Raw genomic sequence first — 19,619 nt, forward strand, 5'->3', positions numbered from 1 at the left:
GCTGTCTTCGTTATCTGGTTCACACTGTTAGTCACCGTTCCCACTTCTACATTTTAACCAATTATTTTAAACCGTATTCACTTGTAGATCCAAACGTGATATTGATTTGTGATATTATGAAGTAATCGGCTAAGTTTAGAAGGACAAGGTCGACAAAGCTAGGTCAAAATACTCGATGCCACCACTACCCTCACTATGAAAGTGTGCCTCGCTGGTATGCCTTCACAATCGATATTAACTTCAGTGGACCACTTTTCAATGAACCCGAGCAGCCTGAAAACGTATAATAATACAGAATTCTTGTCACATAGGGCCTAGACCTTTGGACACGGCATTGTTCAGTAGCGGGGCACGAACTCCGGTCCAAAGTACCACCGCGACTTCCAACATTAATTATGTGATTATGGAGATAAAAGAAATGACTCGCACTGTACTCGGATTACTATAAAGCCAAGATATCTAGACTCTAGGTTGTTTGTTTCCAAGATGGATTTGACTTGTCTGTTTCTTCGGCATGGAGTGATATACACCTTGGTGGCTCTTCTCTGTATTATTCAGTTGGTCGGAATTATGCTCCGAGTACACTGTGAGTAGGTTTATCATTTTCCAGTTGGGAAACCCGGGAGTTGACAGCAAGGGTGGGGAGCTATATATATCACTCGGACAAAGTTCCCGCCCAAAGCTGGTGACGCGGAACTGCAAATAATTTATGCCATTGCGTTCAGCCAAAGTATAGCTATTCAGCAAAATTACAGAGATTGTTATTATCGGAAAACCGGGATTAAATGAGGTCACAGTAACAGGAAATTGTCTTTCTTCTTAGGTGAAATCTGCCTGTTATATCTCTACTCCTAATTGATTAGGCCCACTTTTATTATCCGCACATTTTTACGTTTTGCCTGCAACTCCGCCGTGTTAGTTTACGTCTGCAGTCTGTCATATTCTTTAAAAGTCTCTTTATCCTTAATTTTACCCAGCACTTGTCAGATAATTTAGTTGCAGGCACTAGAGGGTATTTCAGCATCACATCTCTGTAGCAACCTTCTTCCAACGAGAGCTTCGACATTCGCAACTGTCAACGACTTCCCTTATAAGTTGACAACTTCAAGTTCCAAAAAATATTTAAACACTCTGTAAGACATATTTCTTGTCCGCGAAATCTTATATTTAAAAGAGTCGCCTTTTAGAGGAATTTTTAAAAATCATGAAGTCATTAATGGATGAGTTCAATCATTAATGATGTTTGTTTTCCAACTATGACCCCTTTCCATTTCACACGTCACCGCGCTTTACCATAGCTTCGCCCAACTTTGTTAAAAGTTGGTGCGTACAAGACCTGTAAATGCGGGTCACATTTTGTTTATGTACATAAATATATGCATGCACACTCGCAAACATACAATTTCTTATGCATATGGTCAAGAAATTAAAGTTTTTCATGTATGGGCCATTAATGATTATGAATATGATTTACATCAGGAACTAACGGGACGGTGTTTTGTGGTTTTTATTTTTATTTGTTGACCGTTCTCGTGCATAATTGAAGGGTTTAGCCTTCAGTTCCTGATGACACCTTAATCAGTTTGTACATAACATTTTTCATAAGATGTTTTCAACAAACCTGCTGTGCTTAATTGTATTTACCCTATCTTCCAACTCATGGAAGGCTTCGCGTCCCAAGCATGACCCACCCAGGTATTTTTTTTCATTGCCTCAGGCCCTAGCCACTTCGGAAATCTAGGTGTTGCTCGAGTCTGGCTTGCGCTTGCCATGAGTTCCTGAAGACTTTGATATTTTCTCAGTTTGGACATATTTTCGATGTTCGCCTCCGTATTCAACACTGGACAATAATTCATGTACACTGCGCGTTAATTTTGGCCAAGTAGCCATTGCTGGAGTACACTGACAATTAGTCGACCCCACCCATCACTGTGCGGCCTAAGTTAATCATAGAGGGCGGTGTTTAGAAGGCCATTGACTAATCAGAAGTGCTTATTTTAACCAGGAAGATCAATACATTCACTATGCACAGAGGGTTCGGGTAGGCGTTGTGCTGTGGGTACGGTAATGCGTGAATCACGCATTGTGCTCATGTGATCGTGCCGCTTAGTTATGAGACATGCATGCAAGATGGTGGACTGCCGCAAAAATCCTGGTCAGTTTCTTTCCCGTAGTTATTCGCGATTTTTCCGCCAGGATGTCATCTGAAACGTAGCCTGGACACTTTGGATCGTTGTTCTTCAATCTGGTGGGTCTTCCAGGCGTTCTCTCGGCGTGGATTTTTTACCATGAGAGTCGTCCGGAATGGCTAGGTTCCGAGCCGGGAGCCGTTGGGGCTGGACTGGCAACGCGAGCGGGACATTATTGCAACATCGGCCGGGTGGGTGGACTGCGAGCTCACCGGTTGCCCGTCTTGAATTTAGTGCCCCGAATCGAAGGGGATTTCTGGGATATCTCTGACATCTATCTATCGACCTTATTTCCCTCAAGTTGGACTACCCCAGCCGGTGATTGGACCGGAGAAGGGGTAGTGATTTTAGGAGTTCACCATGCGTGTTTATATGATAATGGGAACAGTCGTTTACAGGACACACCACACATGGCTGTCGCGACTGTTCCTAATTTGCGTGACTCTTTTCATGATCTGGACAGTTCTAATTTCACTGCAGTTAAAGAGTGGTGAGTATTATCTTTGTATTGGAGTTGAAAAACTGTTTATTATTAAGTTATCATAGTGCAATCGTGACATAAAATTGTTCTTTCATCATGTCGTGTATGTTATTCAAAACAGGTGTGCTGTCATGATCATCATGAGGATTTTTCTCCTTTTTAACATTTTGATATTGGTTGGGAAAACACTTGATGCCCCCGTGCACAAACCTACAAGACTTGTCTGAAAAAAGTGTTTTCCAAGTAAATTCTTAGGAAGATTAGCTAAATTTTACTCACAAGTTATCAGTATCACTTGCATGATATAATGATATATATAATGCAATCAACAGATTGCATTGATTGACAGAGTGTTTTCGTCCATTGGTCATCGATTACAGGTCATTCCATGAGGTTGGGGCACAATTTGTGATGGTGTCCTTGTTAAATCGGGTTATTTTTAACCACCTGTCGTGACCTGTAGAGTAGGTCATTTACTCTGTAAATTCAGCCTTGCAAGATGTAGCCTTCCAAATGTCCATTTGGAATCCGCATGCAGGGAAACACCGGTACATGTTCACTGTAGCTGTTCATTTTTACGGAACCGATGTAACAACCGACACCGTCACAAAATTGTGCCCCAACGTCACCGAATGACCCGGGTGTGAGCGGCATGCACCCATGTCACATTCTATCATTGTCCGTGACAGTGGACACAGGTGATTACTGTGTTGTCAGTGTTCGTGTATAAATACAATGCTTACATGAGTACCGTAGATTTTGCACCTTCAGTGCGCTAGTCATAGGCAAACTCTAGAAAAATGACGCATCACCTACAGGAAATTTTACTTGAAAAACTTGCATTCTGCCACGGATACAAAAACGGCTGTGACAAGACATCATGAACTAGATGGACTTATTCCCATTTGCCCAACCAGACTGGCCCTGATTCAAATGTCACAGAGTTGTAAACCTGATACTGTATTTTTTGTTTATTTCTCATTTGTCTTCTAACATCTGCACTGTATTTTACAGCCAATTAGGTTCACAAATTATTGCGTCATTATAAATTACATTAAAACTAAACTTAAAAAGACACAAAAGGTTACAGTGCCTGGGGTAAAATGGGACGATGTTGTGATGGGATGATGTGGTCACGGGGTTTACTGTAGAACTGCTGGGGGGGGGGAGTAACCTTGGGCAAAGTGATTGGAAAACCCCAGCAGCTGTCGTTGCTCCAGTGTTGAGCTCAGGGATTCTGGTAAGAGGATCTTGATAAATAAGTTAATTTGTGAGTTAATCATTCGAGAATGTCCATTTAAATTTAAAATGATTGGTTTGTGTGCATGCATAAACTACAGGTCGATTTTCACTTGTTCCAATCTGCATTTTATTTCCCAAGACAAATTTGCATTTAGAAAGGGAGAAAAGATGGAGTGGGCTTCTGAATGCAACAGAATTTGCACAGGTACTGTAACTGTGGTGCAAGTGAAATTACTGTTACCATAGAATACAAGAACAAAGAAACGTCCCTTAATTTTCCAACTTTATAAGGCAGTCCTTTCACTTCACGGGTTGACTTTGTTGTATCAAAAAAAATTATTTGTTGTAGATTGTATTGTTTGACATGATGATTTCAACTATTATGTTTTCCATTCTCACAAAGGATCACATTTACATTAAAACCGTAACCCTACATCATACTACAAATTACTAGTTGCAGTAAAATGTAGTATTCAGCCCTGTCGCTTGTAAGAGGACCTTTAAGCATAGTCCTTGACCATATACATGTACTAGTGCATGTAAGGTTTCTGTAGTTAGTTTGAGACAAAGGACATTTGATAGAATTACTGTTCTTGTACCGGTACATGCTCATCCTCTGGCACATTCAAATCAGTCAGTATGTCGGTATATACAGTGTACGTCGGTATATACAGTGTACCTTTTCTAGACACTTTAAAACAAGCCTTTTGCGAGTTACATTTGAATAAAATCTGGTACACAGAGTTCTTTAAATGAACATAACAATTGGAATTCTCCATACTAAAGCCACTGTTGTTATACCTCGTGATTCGAGGCAAGCTTTTTCTTAGTTACATAAGAGACACCTTGCAACAATACACTGTTCTCAATGGAAAAGAAGCGCACAAAGGAACCAGTCCATTCCAGAGATGGTGGTCGCTAAGCAAAAGATTGCCCCAACAGTGTATTTAGTCTGGGGAATTGAAATTCTTATGTTTGTGTGCAATCAGATAACTCAGTGTACCAGATTTTATTCAAATTTAACTCGCAAATGGCTTATTGAACAGCCATCAATAACTGGAGGCACATTCACAGTGTCCAAGAATTTCTTCTCTGTTTTTTTTTTTTGCAGTGAAAAAAAAAAGAAGAAGTTTTTCACAGACATTGCTGGAAGAGTCAATTGTGCTTTGAAAAAACTCCACACCAAAAATGCCTGACGGCAAAATTGTCGTATTTTAGTTGAAATTGTCCAATTTATTGAAGAGGCTGGAGATACAACTCCAGTTGGATGAAGCTTAAAGAATCTCAGAAGAATGCAGTGAGATCCGTTACAATTTATGTGCAGAACGTTTTAGGTGTCCCATTATTGAGTTGTCTGATTCCTCGTTGGCGTACCATATACATGTACCTTTTCCACTTGCATTTTATAAGGCTGTCATTTTTCTTGCACACAAATCATGAATGGTAAATCATTTTGATGATCTACGCTGTTTCTTCCGCCGATAAATCTGCCGTCTCCAAGAAATAAAAGAGTTAAATAAATAAAATGACAAAAAATAAATAACTAAATGACCCCAACAAATTGAATGTACAGATGTGCACAGGACAGTGTGTGTTCAAAATGTGAAGGTGTGGGTTTGTGTGGAAATTCCAATAAATTTTAATGGTTGGTTTATGACGAGAGAGCTTGTCGCAGTCTGTACGCATTAATGCAGAATCACATGTCGTGGCCGAACATTGGCCTTCTTTTTTTGCAGCGTGAGACCGTGAGCTGTAGAATTTCCTCCGGCGTTTCTTCCAGGGACCTTGCTAAATTGGCCAGTGTCTAGCGTGTATTAAATATGCATTGCACTTAGAGTTACCGTAAACATCAGGACACTTGGCCATATGGCTTCCACACCGTACATTGTACCTGTACATGAGAATGAAATACAACCTACAATGTAAATTACCGATGGGTTGAGGTGTGTGCTAAACGAAAGTGGTACCAGTCAGAAAAAATACCCTACGCATGAAATGGTTTATTTCATATTATAATTTTGTTACCAGCCAATCGTTTCCCTTACATGTATGTTAACATGTACATGTACGTGTACATGTACTGTTATAACCATATTTTATTTACTGTCTTTTCAGGCAGACAGCAAAGAATATTTTAAAAGTGTACAGTATTTTCTGGGAGGGGGTTAATGAACACTGTTCTATCCTGTTCTTGTACCCTATCTGGTACAGTGCCCAAATTTAAGAGTTTAATCGGTGAGTGTCTTTGGTTGTAAGGCACAGTTGGCAGTTCCAATCTGCTATCGTCAGTTGCTTTTCCTTTTTTCTTTGAAATCTGGGGTGAAGTTTCTTTCTTTGGTACCCTGGTACTGTGGTACATCAAGTATCAATGTCATCTTGCCCGTGTTCCTGTTTTGGGCTGGTGCACTGTGCATGCAGGCGACATGGGCTGGCGAGCGCAGCCCAATAGCACTACCGATAGAGGGCGCTACATTCACGAGAGACAAACTGCCGGAAACCAGTCTTGTAGAATCTGGCGGTCTTACCGGAAAACTTCTGAGCATGCCTCGCGCGCTCAAGACCATGAGTAATAATAGTGTACGTGTAGGTACTGCCGAAGACCGCGCGCCATGCAAACTGCAGTATTTGGCAGTGTGCATGCGCGATTATTCGTGGTACATGTGATTTGAATCTGGCAGGCTGACCAGAAAACTTCTGAGCATACCACACGCGCTCAGATTACCGTGAAGAGGGTGGCAGCAATAAATTTTGTAGACTCAACTTTGTTGCAGCTCTCTACCCTCCTTCGGTGTGTGAAAATTATTTTGACAGTATCCCGCTTACAGGTAGCAGTAGTTTACATGTCGTGTATCGAAAAGGACACCTTTTACATTGAAAATTGTCTGTGCTTTGTTGGACAGTTGAGGGCGCTGTTGCTGAGATGTCATCCAGTAAAGACATTGTTCAGTGCATCCTACAGGTACATGTACCTGTAGGTTTTCTCTTCACACTTGTGAACCTACATGTAGAATTTACTCTCTGGATACATTTCTGAGGAAGGTTTGCTGGCTTGTTGATTGCCACGTACACCGGTACCGGTACGTGCACTAGTACTGGGTATTTTACACACAACAGTACCGGTAAATCATCAAAGAAAAGAAAATTTAGGCCAGTAAAATTGAAAAACAAAAAGGAAAAGATTTTTGTGCACAAACCAAAGTAACATTGAGGTTGTCTTCCTGGCTTGACATCACAGTCTGTGGAAACTCTCACGAACACAAGAGCTGAACAAGGCAGATACTGCACAGGTCTGTAAGCCTAATAATACCCTTTGAAATTGTGAGGGGAAAAGTCCAAAGAAGGTTAACCGATCACACAACCTGTCCGAGAATTGTATTTAAATTTGCAATGGAGAAATGTACAATGTACATTCTGTATACAGTCTGTATGTATGTTAATCATGCGCCAGTTCCTTCATTATACAGTTAGGTACAAAGGGTAACTTGCCAGTAAGGGACGTACATGTACGTGTACTATACATCTGAATGGCCACTCCCTATTAATGTTCAAGATGCAGCTTGGGTACAAGGGTCCAGAGTCCTTCTGTCCCCGTTTTTTTCCCATGTATGCCCGTTTTTTTCCCCTGCACTCTGTAGAAATGCCGTGAAGAATTCCAGTGAATGGCTCGACCTTTCAAATTAATACCCAGAGGACTACATGTACGTGTACGTGTCTATGATGTACCAGCACATTAACCCTAACCGCCAAGCATTTTGTTTGGCTTACAGTACTCAGTACTGCAAAATACTAAGTAGTAGCCTGAGCCTGAAGGACCTAGCGCTACAAATTACTACTTCTGGCTAGGTAATCCATTGTTACTTGTACAGAGCACAATAAAGCCATGCATTCATAGTACCACAGCACTGTATGGTACATGTACATTGTCTTATCTATCATATTCGTGGCTTCACAGAACAATGCGGTCATGTCCTCTGACAAGCAGCAGCACTGATTACTACATTTTACTACAAGTAGTAATTTGTAGTATTATCCTGGTTAGGTTTAAAAAAGATGCCTTTTCCCCCACCAGTACATGTACATGTACAGGTAGATGGGGGTATAAATTTCCTTCATTGGCTAAAGGCAAACATCAACATACCGCATGGTGCTTCTAGATATGGCACTTGTTTGCTCTTGTGTGTGTGTTTGATTGTCTCAATTTTTGTGTAATTCAGCATTTGAAGTATACACTTGAGTATATGGGCATAAGCAGCTTTCTGCTATGCTTCTATTGGATAAGATCTCTTCCATTTACATGTATCATGTTATTTCTCTGTCTGTGTTGTCTTCATGTACTGGTAATTATTTTGTTCTCAAATGATCAGCAGTTCTTCAGGAAAATACGGTATATTAAACAGCATTTACTGGCAAATGCATTTTTTTAAAGAAAGGCTAAGGATTACTGGTACATTTGGAAGATACTCCGATTTCTTGAGTTACATGTATTCGTGTGAAGTTTCTGCATGTATGCATTGATGTTCCCAAACAATCGTGGACGTTAAACAAAAGAATTAATGACCGTCCACGATTCCTGATACGTCCACGATTGCCAAAAGTGTACAAAACATATTAGAGGCCTTCCAAAAAAGTTAAAGTATGAACAAAAAAGGACAATAGGAACGTCCACGATTGCCCAAAACACCTGTTTGCTTGTATAATGTACATGTAGCTGCACAATTGCATGTCCATACATGATGCTGTATCTAGGACATTTTCCCGATTCAGATTCTAGGCAGCTCTCTTTAGACCTGTGCAAGTGTATGTAGCGTCTGCAATTTACATGGTCATAAAAGAGCCATAACGTTCACACACCAATATGTATGGCTAACAGGTACCGGTTGTGCTTAGATACGAGCGTGGGCTTGGCGGCACGCTGTCCTGGGGAAAGTCATTACATTGTACCTAGCCTCATGCAGCGTGTCTCGCAGAGATGTGTAGACGGGACACAGGATGGGGACTGCTTTTGAAGCACCAATCTCGTGTCATTGACCTGCAGTCACACTATAGCCTACAGGCGTGCATTAATTCATATGCATTAATTCATTAATTGGTTATAGGCCCTGCGTGGTCACTTCAATTTTTTTGTGAATTGGTGCGTATAGAATGCTTTGCACACGAACATGTACTATACATGTACAATACCATTTTCCACAGAAACTGCACGGTCTTTGGGGCCAAGGACTGTCTGAGAATTTATTAACATTGCGCAAGTATCTTTCTATTAAAGATGGCTAAAGCTTGAGGAGTAGGTTTGTATACCCTGTCAAAATAATTTTGCAACCTTGGGCAAAATAACATGCAGTGGCTGTTTGTATAAACCTAAGGGTACCGGTACATGGTGGATAATGTATGCGTTGTTTATGTAACGGTCCATGTGTATATAAAAAATAAATGGAAAAAAAAATTCACTGAAGGATTGGGTTTTTCCCTTGCACTCACATATGTACCCTATATGCTACTTAAATAACTAGCCCTAACACTCTTCCATCCTTCACCTGTTGGAGGATTGAGGACTTCTAGGGCTAAAGTTATGCCTGGAATCGACACGTCCTGCAAACCTGCATTATGTATGTGTGCACACACACACCTGTAGCATGGGTGCACACGCGCATGCAAGATTATCCAGAAATTAATTCCCATGATGAACGAATTTACGCTGCGTGTAATGGCTGGCTTTTGTGAAGTTGTAACAGATGGTGCAGCATGATTCATGTTGGTTATTTTCATCAGGAGGAATACTTTTTTGGGGGGGGGGTAGTCAGGTAGTGAAATTTCATTTCAGCCGTCTCATTTTCCGTAAAAGTTGCATATTTTGTTAATTAGTTTGAGGTTTACTCTGTACTGACTGCAGATGTTCAGTGGACCCTGCTTGATGGCTAATACATGTATCTGTTTTCAGATGCCTGTATGCATTTACAATGTACTACCGTACCAAGCAGAACAAATTCTTTCTTTCGATACTTGTACGTGTATATGTAGGCCTAATTATTTTTTTCCCTGCCAAATGTTGACCCAAATGAACCAGGTTACTCCTGCACAAGCCTCATGTTGGCATTTAATAAGAGTGCCTGTATAGCAAAATTTGTTGTGAGTAAACTACCATTTCTGGTATGGTTGCCCATAATGCAGACTCTCTATTTCCTTTGAGGTTTTCGCCTTTTTTCAGATTTCATACTCATTACTGGTCCTATACACATCCTGTTACCCATAGAGCTAAAAAAAAACCTTGAGTATTAACTCAGACGCCTGCAGATCCTTCCTTTTTTCAGCTCAATTTGCCTGGAATTTAGTCATTGAAAAAAAAAAGAGAAAACATTTACCAGCAGAATGGGTTCTTGAAGCGGGTGCAGTGAAAGATGATTTTACCGGTATGGACATGTAAATACGGTGTAACGGTACCTGTCGTGGCTGAACCCATCCGTCTTGAGCAGAAGTACCCCCTCCTTGGTTGAAAAAGAGCCGAGTTGGTCAGGGGTGTTCATTTTGCTGGTAGCAATGTGCCAGTAATGCGCGTTTTTCACAGTCATTTGTTAACCAGTGAAGGAAGTTCTGACCAAAGGAGCGGCTGTCGCTGAAAAAATAGCACCCTCTCTTGGTCCAGCTCGGGACTCACAGTATTACGAATACATGGGTCCTCCAGTGTGAATCGGTGGTACCGTTACTCTTGTAAATCTAACTTGGTGTCAGACTGTGGAGTGCACATGGAAGATGTGTGATATTCTAAGTAAGGGTGAAGTTAGATGATTGTTTGAATATTAAATGGTGTGGCAAATCGTGAGTCGACCCCCTTTGATGCACATGCTCATGTATTGCATGAAGACACACTGTGAATGTTCATAAACTAGATGTGAACATGTACATGTATATGTACCGGTCGGTCCAATGCACTTTGCCAGATTTTGCTTAATTCTGTACACAAATACATGTAATCCCAGAAAGTAGCGGTCCTGAAGTGTGACATTCGTGTATCCCTGTTACATCTGACCTTTGTTATGTGAGCTGGAACTATCAACGGAATTGATTTCAAACTATTACTAATATTTGTTTGGCAGGTAACTTGCATTAAACTCATCACAGGGACATGGAAAAAAAAAAAACGGACTCCTAATTTCTAGAATTACCCATGCATAAGTTTATGTACATGCACCGATAGTACAGGTATGGACACTGCACACATTGGGGCTGTACATGCACCAGTGCTGGTGGACCTCTAGTCATTGATGTCATGTATCATAGTCTTCATTGTTGACTTGTTTACCTCTCTGTGTTGAAGTTAAAGGCTTGTTGTCAAGGGGCACAACTACCATGTACACATGTATGTTGAGAATCGAGGGCAAGTTTTCAGCTACCATGTACTGGTAGCTGTAATCCATTGAAGGTTTAATACAGCTGAACCAGTTCCTATTGAGAAGGTTCCTGTTGGGACATACATTTACATGTACATGTACTTGTAAATGTACAGTGTACCCTACAGTACACATGTATAATTGTAATGTTGTTGGAGAGTACAGGCAAACTATGGTTGGTCTGATGTTCATGTAAGGTACTTCTGATCTTTGATCCTGCTAGGTGAACATCTCCTTTGTTGGTTTAGCAGATTGCATTGTTGGTTTCTAGTCTAGTCCCATGCCTTTGTTCTGTACATGTAGGCAGTTTTAGATCCTTGTGCTACATGTAAATGATTCACCTTGCAGAGCAAAACTGAAAATAGAGCGTGTGCGTTGCTGTCCGTAGTCCTTGTGCTTTGTTGCTTTAATGCAAGACCGTTGCTATTTTTCCCTGTACAAAGCCTGTTTTCTCCCCCACTAGTCCCATATTTCACGTCTCAAGGGAAAAGAAACCAGTCTTGAGTGCAAATTGGTAGACACTCGGCCACCATAAACAGGGGTCGTTTGTGCAGGCACCTTACATGCATACATGTACATGTATGCATGTAGTATTCACCGCTCACCTCCAGAGGTAAAATGCCAGTTACATGTAGGTATCACATAAATGTCTTTACCAAATGTAATTGGATCTGTAACTAACGAGTAAAAGCTGTGCCCATGGCAACGCCTTCGTCCCTGAAGGGGTTTCGACAGTTGGCTTGGGATTATTCTACTTCCACCTGCACGTTTCTTCTAATTCTAGTAAGAGGAAGTGGCTGAAATAAATTGATGAATTCCAGGCACGTAAAAAAAAAAAACATCGTGCCTTACCCTGAACCTTGTATGTACTGGTAATTTTCTCCACTTACATTGTAACCGAGTTGTGTTTATCATAGAAACCCGAAATACTTATTTCGGTATGTTACAGGAATTTCTGTTTCTTTACTTGTTCTGTAAATTTATTGTAAAAGATTCAAAAAGTAAACTACATGTATATGCACTGGTGCATGTATGAGGACAGTAATAGTGTGCCCAGATGTGCATATAGTGAGCCTCCGTGTAAGTGAATTGGATTTTCAGTTTACAAGTATTTTTTTGCACATTACAAGGCAGACAAAGCAGAAAAAAATACTGTTTTTTGTCAAAAAACAAAAGTTTTCTGTTAGTGACTGCATTTTGGGTGCTAAAATGACACGTAACGGTTTGGTTTTGAGCGACCCCCGTCTAACGCAGCTTACAAGCTGAATTCAGAAACTGAGAGTACGAGACCCAATGGCTTCACCTGCAGCCAAGAAAAAAGGAAGTTTATTTGCCATGTGCATCATTTGTCAATTTCTTGAAGATAAGTTGTTTCACCCTGAGATTCTTGAGACAGCTTCATTTGAACAACAAAATTACATTTGCCTCGATAAATTTTCAACCAATGTGATTCCAAATTAAAGATTAGAATACTACATGTAAGATTCATTCTAGCAGGTCGGCTTGAGGACGTGTTTAATGTACATGTACCGGTGTGTGTTCAGATGTGTGTACATGTACATGTACACATACAATGCCCATGTACAAATGTACATGTATGTCCATACTGTACATGGACCGTTACCAGTATATGTATGTGCATTTTATGGGCATTCATGTACATGTACAACAAAATTATGTTTGTACATGTACATTGCATGTGTACTACCGGTACATGGAGGTTTAACATGATTCCAAAACCTGCTTCCTTGAAAACGAATGCACAACTGACACTACTATCGGTACCAATATCTGTGCGGGTGTACGCGATGTACATGTACTCGTAGGTGGTACCGCACAGTGAACGTGTAGCGGTTCTTGCACCTGTACGAATACGTAAGCCTCATTAAGCAAACAAAGAGAATGTCAATGGTGTTTAATATTTGTGTGGTGCCCCGTTTGGCCAAACACTCAGGATTCCATTAGGGTCCATACCTGGCGCGATACAGAAACTGAGAAGCCAACGTTATTGATCGGAGCACCTCTAGAGGCTGCTTTGCCAGACAGAGAACCTGGGAAAAGAAGGAAACGATGGACTTGACGTTGTTAATGATGAGTTGGAGACGTCAGTGACAAACTGCTCTTGTTGTTGCTGCTGAGGCTATTAGCCGTAGACAGGAAAACAAGACCATGACGGCGGTGAGCGGTAAACAGACTACCTGGTCTTAAAAGCATTGCCAGAGAAGGGAAAGTGTACCCTGCTGTGTGATTTACTTGGAGCATACATACAAACCAAAGTGTTTTTGGATCTGTACACAAAACTTGGAACTTAATGTTTTTAAAAGTTGGTGCTTGGCGTGTGTTCTTTATGGCGTGCTCAAACCCCTGTCAAACCCCTTCCAATAATGTATTCCAAGTAAACCCTAATTCGTTACAACATTTAGGCCTCACTCAAACCGGCGCCGCGGTGTGATCATGAGTTTTGTGAAGTACTGTGTTGAAGTATTTGCCTTTTTGGTGCTGTTTTTTCCCACCGGAGGTTTGGAATTTCTGCTACATCTATTTTTTTTGAGGCCCAATTGTTTCCCAGTTTTTACTGTTCGCCATGACACAGTCACTGTCAGAACAGCCAAGATCTTGTTTCTACCCTACATGTAACGGTAGTTTGAAGCAGGTGACCAACAGCAGGCTGCTGTGGGAGCATACACGTACAGAGTGCACGCTGGACGTCAACCGGTACGATGATGGCTTCTAAGGGTGGGATGTTGACACGTTTTAACAAAAAAAAAAGGCTTCAAATCCGTTTACAGATTTTCCCAAACTTTCAAATGGAACTGCCCCTTTTAGAGGTTTGATGTTTTTTATTGATGGAGTCTGGTGTTCATTTTGATTGTAAATGATGCCTGTGACATTTTTTTTTTCCTTTCAGCATTCCTGGATTTTGGAGAAAAAGTGGATTCTAAAACTTTGCTTGTTTTAAATGCCCCAGCATCAATGTATATTTTTACGTAGGTTGGGCCATGTGCATTGTGATTTGATATTATATTCTTGTCAATATTCTGATCACGGTGCTACGCAACCCTTCCATATTTCTCAGAAATTAATGGAGGGTTGTTTTGGTGGATTCGTTGACTACCAAACCATTCCCCAGTCACTTTGGTATATACCGATATTAAAACAAAACCATTTGATCGTGAATGGCATGTAAGGAAATGAAATGAGATGAACAGTATTGTTCAGTGCACCTGGCACTTGACATACAAATGGCCTGCGAAATTGAATGTCTCTACCTTTATGACCCATTCCTTGTGTTAATGTTCAAGTTTTTTTTTTTGGACATTGGATTGTGTTACAGGGTCTCTCTGGCTTTTACGTCTTGAATGTGTCGTCAACAGCCAGAGCAGTGATGTTGTGTGTACCGCTACGTGTACATGGCAGAAACTGCAATTTTATTACTGAGATTCTGAGAATCCATTATCCTCTTCCTGGGCAATTACTTCAATATTGTCACAATACGTTTGTTTTCCAAGGCAGAGCCTTCCGGATTCTGCCCTCATGTCCGGTTGTGATGTGGTCCAAGTAAACCTGGCTGTCGGTAGCTTGAAGTGCAAATAATGTTCTGCTGATCTCTTGCATTTCGGAGGGCATAGGAAGATATGGGGAAGAATCCTGGTCAGGTTGGAGAGGGTGTCCGCCTCGAACAGAATCACCCCCTCATCGGTTGAAAAGAGCCGTGTTGGTCGGAGCTTTCATGTGGCCGTAGTGAGGCAACTGTGACGTGTGCATTTTGTAGTCGTTCGTGAACCAATGAAGTACAGTTCAATGCCAAAGGAGCCTCTGTTGCTTTGGAAAATACTGGTACCGTCCTCTCTTGGTTAAGCTTGCAGCCCATTGGGGTGGCTAGCAGGGTTGTATTGGTAGCTACCAATGCTAGATGGCACTGGCTGCCACCGGTGTTAGCCAGCATTCTAAATCTCTGGCCAGCATTTGGGCTGAATTGAAGCCTGCCTGCCTGCCTGTGCTGGGTACCCTGGTACGGTACATATACCCACCCATCGATATATCAGGCCGGGTACTTACACACAATGCCATTTGTTAAGTGTTCTTTATATCCAAAGGGTATCGGGATACCTGGCATTGACATAAAATCGGTACCTGGTTCCAAAAATACTTGTAAATGCACAGCCCTTACCTGCCAGCCCACGGTACGAGAACATTTAGCTCCATTGTTATTTGCAATTGTGAAAGTGTAAAGTTTTGATGTTGAGAAAGGGCTTAAAAAACACTGAAATGTATGTAATTGGATACTCTGTTTATTTAAAATATTCACAAGTGTTCATGGACTCAGTTGGTCTGCACGCCTGCACAGTGCCTTCTTGCAGTTACGTTAACTACCGGGGTACGGTACATTTACACTGGCTCAGCCATCCAGCCCCTGAAAACAGCTGGCATCCCATATTTCTCGTCCCTACAACCATAGTGGCTAGATCTATACAGGTTTATGTACAGTTTGCAGGGGGAACATTAGCCAGTGATTACCTCCCGGTGAATGCACTTCTGTCAGTCGCCCCCTTCACCGAGGCGGGCCGTTGATGCAACTTGCGAACCCTTGGGATTAAACGTGGAGGCGGGCAGAGTATGAATAGGCGTATTTCACAGGAGAGGGGCTTTTGGCTGGATGTACGGTACTGCATGGCCACGCACAGTACATGTACGCGTCTCTGTACCTCTTGTGTTGTATGGATTCAGAGCATTATAATGTGCATATCGTTCAAGCTGCTCCAATATGGATAGCAGATCAATAGTTAAAATGTAGTGGGGACGCCATCAATTTATGATCACGTTGTTCATTGTACACTGTACATGGATTTGCACAAAAGAGGCATTACGTGTATGCCACAATTATGTTAAAAAATTAATGCGCATGCACGCACAAGTACACGCATGGACAGGTATATGTAGAAAAATAAAAGTTTAAGAATGGAGTAAATATGATTGATTTTGCCCAGTCGGGTGAATGCTCACTAGAAAGGGGAAATTAAAGTTAATTATTAATCCCAGCCCATTAATCCCATTAATTCCTAAACCCTCTGGGCGGTTTGTGGAGGACATTAGGGGATTGAGCCTGAATGGCAAAAAAGATGTGGCCGATGGCAAAGGATGCATTATGGTCTCAAGGTCTTGCGATAGACCTCGTGTCATTTAGGTGTACATGTACGTGTATATTCAGGCCTGGATTATACATGTATGGTACATAGTGGTACATGTACATGTACAGTATCTTTGAAATCATCGGCACTGCTCTAGGATGTATCATGTGCCTGCCACAATGCAATGACAGGAATTGCCCTAGGATTTTGAAGGATTAAGGCAACGTACATGTACGTCAGAGTTTCCCCTGGGTACTGATATGTTTTAGGTGGTCGAACAAATTTGCCAAAATTCTAGCCCCTGAAACAAACGCAAGTATATTCAAAAAGGCCTGAAATAAATTCTGTATTGTCTAGTGCTAGTACTGGTACAGTACTAACATAACAAAATTTTTAGGCAGGTCTTGTTTGAAATTTTGTTCACGATGGCCCCTCAGAAAGTACACATACACTACGCTGTACCTGTGTGGTAGTGAGTGTTAGCCGTATGGCTTAGGCTTTGTGTTTGAATCTCGATTGTACGTGTGCATGGACATGTACATACCTTGATTTCCACAAAGGATCCAGACTTTCATATGTATGACCCCCACGTGCATGATCTATGACTCATTTTATGAGGGGGGAGACAGGATCGGAGATAATTGTTTCTCCTTATTTTACCTGACAGATTTAAAAGGAGAATCTTTCAGCTGTGAAATGAAGGAGACTGCTGCTGTCCACACCAGTTTCATTTACAGCTTACTCTCGCCAGTTGCTAGCCGCTTATGTGGTCTGGGAGATGCACGACAGATTTGATTACTTGGGCATTAGACTGTCTATCATAAATATGACCAGACTCAGCGTGTTTGTTAGCCTTGAAATAGGCGGCTTTCTCTGACCATCTCACATCTCGGGGTGGGGGAGGGGAATTCCCTAAGAACTGGGCTGTCCCACGCCCGATTTTTTGGGGCGCAGCTGTGAAGAATGAGTTTAGTCCAACATGTGTGTTGCTTGCACAGTTTTGTTGTTAGTGTCAGTTGAAGCGTGGGGCCTCAAGGGTGTGTTGGCCCATGTGCATTGAGTATGCTAATGTGCAGTGTAGCTGAGGGGCCTTGAGATTATGAGAATACTGTATATGCACATGTACATTGTATAGTGTAGGTACATGTAGGTACATGTTCATGTACCTGCGTGCACTAGTCAGCCCCTGCAATTGAATCTCTAGAAGGCAGTAAATTTTGCTTTGGTGAACATACATGTACATCTATATAGCCCACCTCTTTATCTGCAACATTTTACAAACATGCACATGCACTATACATGTACTGGTAACCGATAGCTGTCACACTGTCTTGATTCACGAGTCTTCCATTGTACCTAGCTGACTTTAATAATGTGAAGATGCACTGGTACACTTACATTGGTACCAGCATTTATAAGACGGTTTTTGTGTTTGTCAAAGCTCACAAGAAGCACCTTTAATTATGGCTGTTGTTCACATTTTCACACCCCTCGGGATCTGGCTATAAAAGTGTGGTAACTCCTTGAGAGAGTCCTGTTTCCTCTCAAGACCGGTGGAGGGTTTCAAATATCGTTGTTAATTACTTCTTTTGGTTGTGCCCCTACATGTAAAATGCAGAGCCCCCCCACCAATTTCCCAAAGTGCTGTAACTGATACATTAGGTGTGTAGTGAAATTTCCACTTCAACATTTATCAGTGAGAAAGTTCATAATACATTCAACTACCCATGTATTTAATTGAATATCTGAATTGAAAGCGCAAAGAATGCCCCATTTCTCGCCCTCCAAAGATCTTGTAAGATGAAGGGCAGCAGGGTGTGATTAACCCAGGTCAGCAGCTTATCTTTGACTCGTTTCTTTTTGCCTTCTGGTTCCCCTCTTGCAGTCTTTGAAGTCCCCGTAGACTCGGGCCCTGTGCTGCCGCACACAGACATCCTCGGTATACTGAGGGACATCAGACGGTCGACCAAAGCAGAGAGAGGGGCTGACGGCAGTCTAGCAGACGACAAAAAATGCCTTTACAGAAGAGGTAAGACAGGTCTGTTCTCCCTGCACCTTACTGTAGACCTATTGGACAAAATCCCGACCATCTCAGAAAGTAAGACCTGTTTGATACTGACCAGACTCAACAGCGGTGCATTTTATACACCAGCTGGAGATACAGCAGGAATTATCCGTTCTTGGACATTTTGTGGGTCAGGATTTCAGGTTGTTGTTTAGGTTTTTGCATTACACGATGACTGTGGAGAGAAAAGGTCTATCTCAAGCTGGTACCTGTATGGCTAATCAGGCTCAGTGTTGATCTCCACTTTCCTTGTCACAAAATAACCCAAAAAAGTTCTAGTCTGTCAGGATGGGATGCTATTTGATGGCTGGTTATTCCTTACATAATACAGGTGCCCAGTTACATTGTACATTTGCACAAGTATCATCCTTGGTGCAAAGAGGCAATTTGGCATGAGGTGGATTGCCCAAGGACACAGCATAGGGCCAGCTGCTGGATTCGACCCCCCCACCACCTAATCAGGAATCGCAAGCACAGACCACCAGGCCACTGTATTCACAAGGCCCCCTGCTCCTGCCACATTTAATCCACTCCAAGCAGGAACAAAAGAGGGCATGCTTTGAAATGAAATTGACCATCATTTGGTATGCACTCACCGCATAGGCATGCAAGTTTATGCGCATTTGACGCAGAGCACGCTCAGTACGTGCAACGAAATTAGTCCTGCATATAGTATATGATCTTCTCGTGCACGCTGAACGCGTGCAAGGACCTGGTTGGAAAACTCGGTACCATCTGTCTTTCGTTTGCTTATGAGGGAGCACTTCAGCCTAGGGTGGATAGATTAATAGTAAAAACAAAACTTCAACCTTACAAAGTCCCGATTTTGAACAGCGTCATGCAGCAGTAAATGTACATGTAGAACACGTGATAATGTGCGCTGATCAGTCTTTCACATATTTTTGTAATTAGAAGACACAATTTAATTTCCAGCTGTGAAACACTGAACGAAGTGCCTTGGCAGGACCTACAATGTAATTTGCTTCCGTAGCTGTACCCAGCAAGAAATGAGACCGAGGGGTACCCCCCCAACATGTCCAATCTCCATACACATTCCAGACTATTGTTACTTACATGTAACACATCCCCCCCAAGATGTCTGAAAGGAATTCCCCAGATTCCTGCGAG

At 41.8% G+C, this 19,619-nt stretch overlaps 1 protein-coding gene across 3 annotated transcripts in view; it reads left to right on the plus strand.

Moving 5' to 3' along the window:
- Nucleotides 1-422: 422 nt before the first annotated feature.
- The window catches only part of LOC110979041 (beta-1,4-galactosyltransferase 6-like), a 43,907-nt gene continuing 24,710 nt past the window's right edge, over nt 423-19,619 (plus strand). The window contains exons 1-2 of one of the 3 annotated variants that reach the window (XM_022234526.2): nt 423-586; nt 18,312-18,455. In XM_022234526.2, the coding sequence (XP_022090218.2) occupies nt 487-586; nt 18,312-18,455 (244 nt within the window). In that variant the 5' untranslated portion in view covers nt 423-486. Of the gene's footprint in view, nt 587-2,023; nt 2,680-18,311; nt 18,456-19,619 lie in introns of those variants that run through there. The other 2 variants (XM_022234507.2, XM_022234517.2) reach the window with 2 other exon arrangements.

The sequence above is a fragment of the Acanthaster planci genome, linkage group LG18 (genome assembly GCF_054643075.1).
Source record: "Acanthaster planci isolate LZ-2023a linkage group LG18, COTS_SCS, whole genome shotgun sequence".
Classification (NCBI taxonomy): domain Eukaryota; kingdom Metazoa; phylum Echinodermata; class Asteroidea; order Valvatida; family Acanthasteridae; genus Acanthaster; species Acanthaster planci.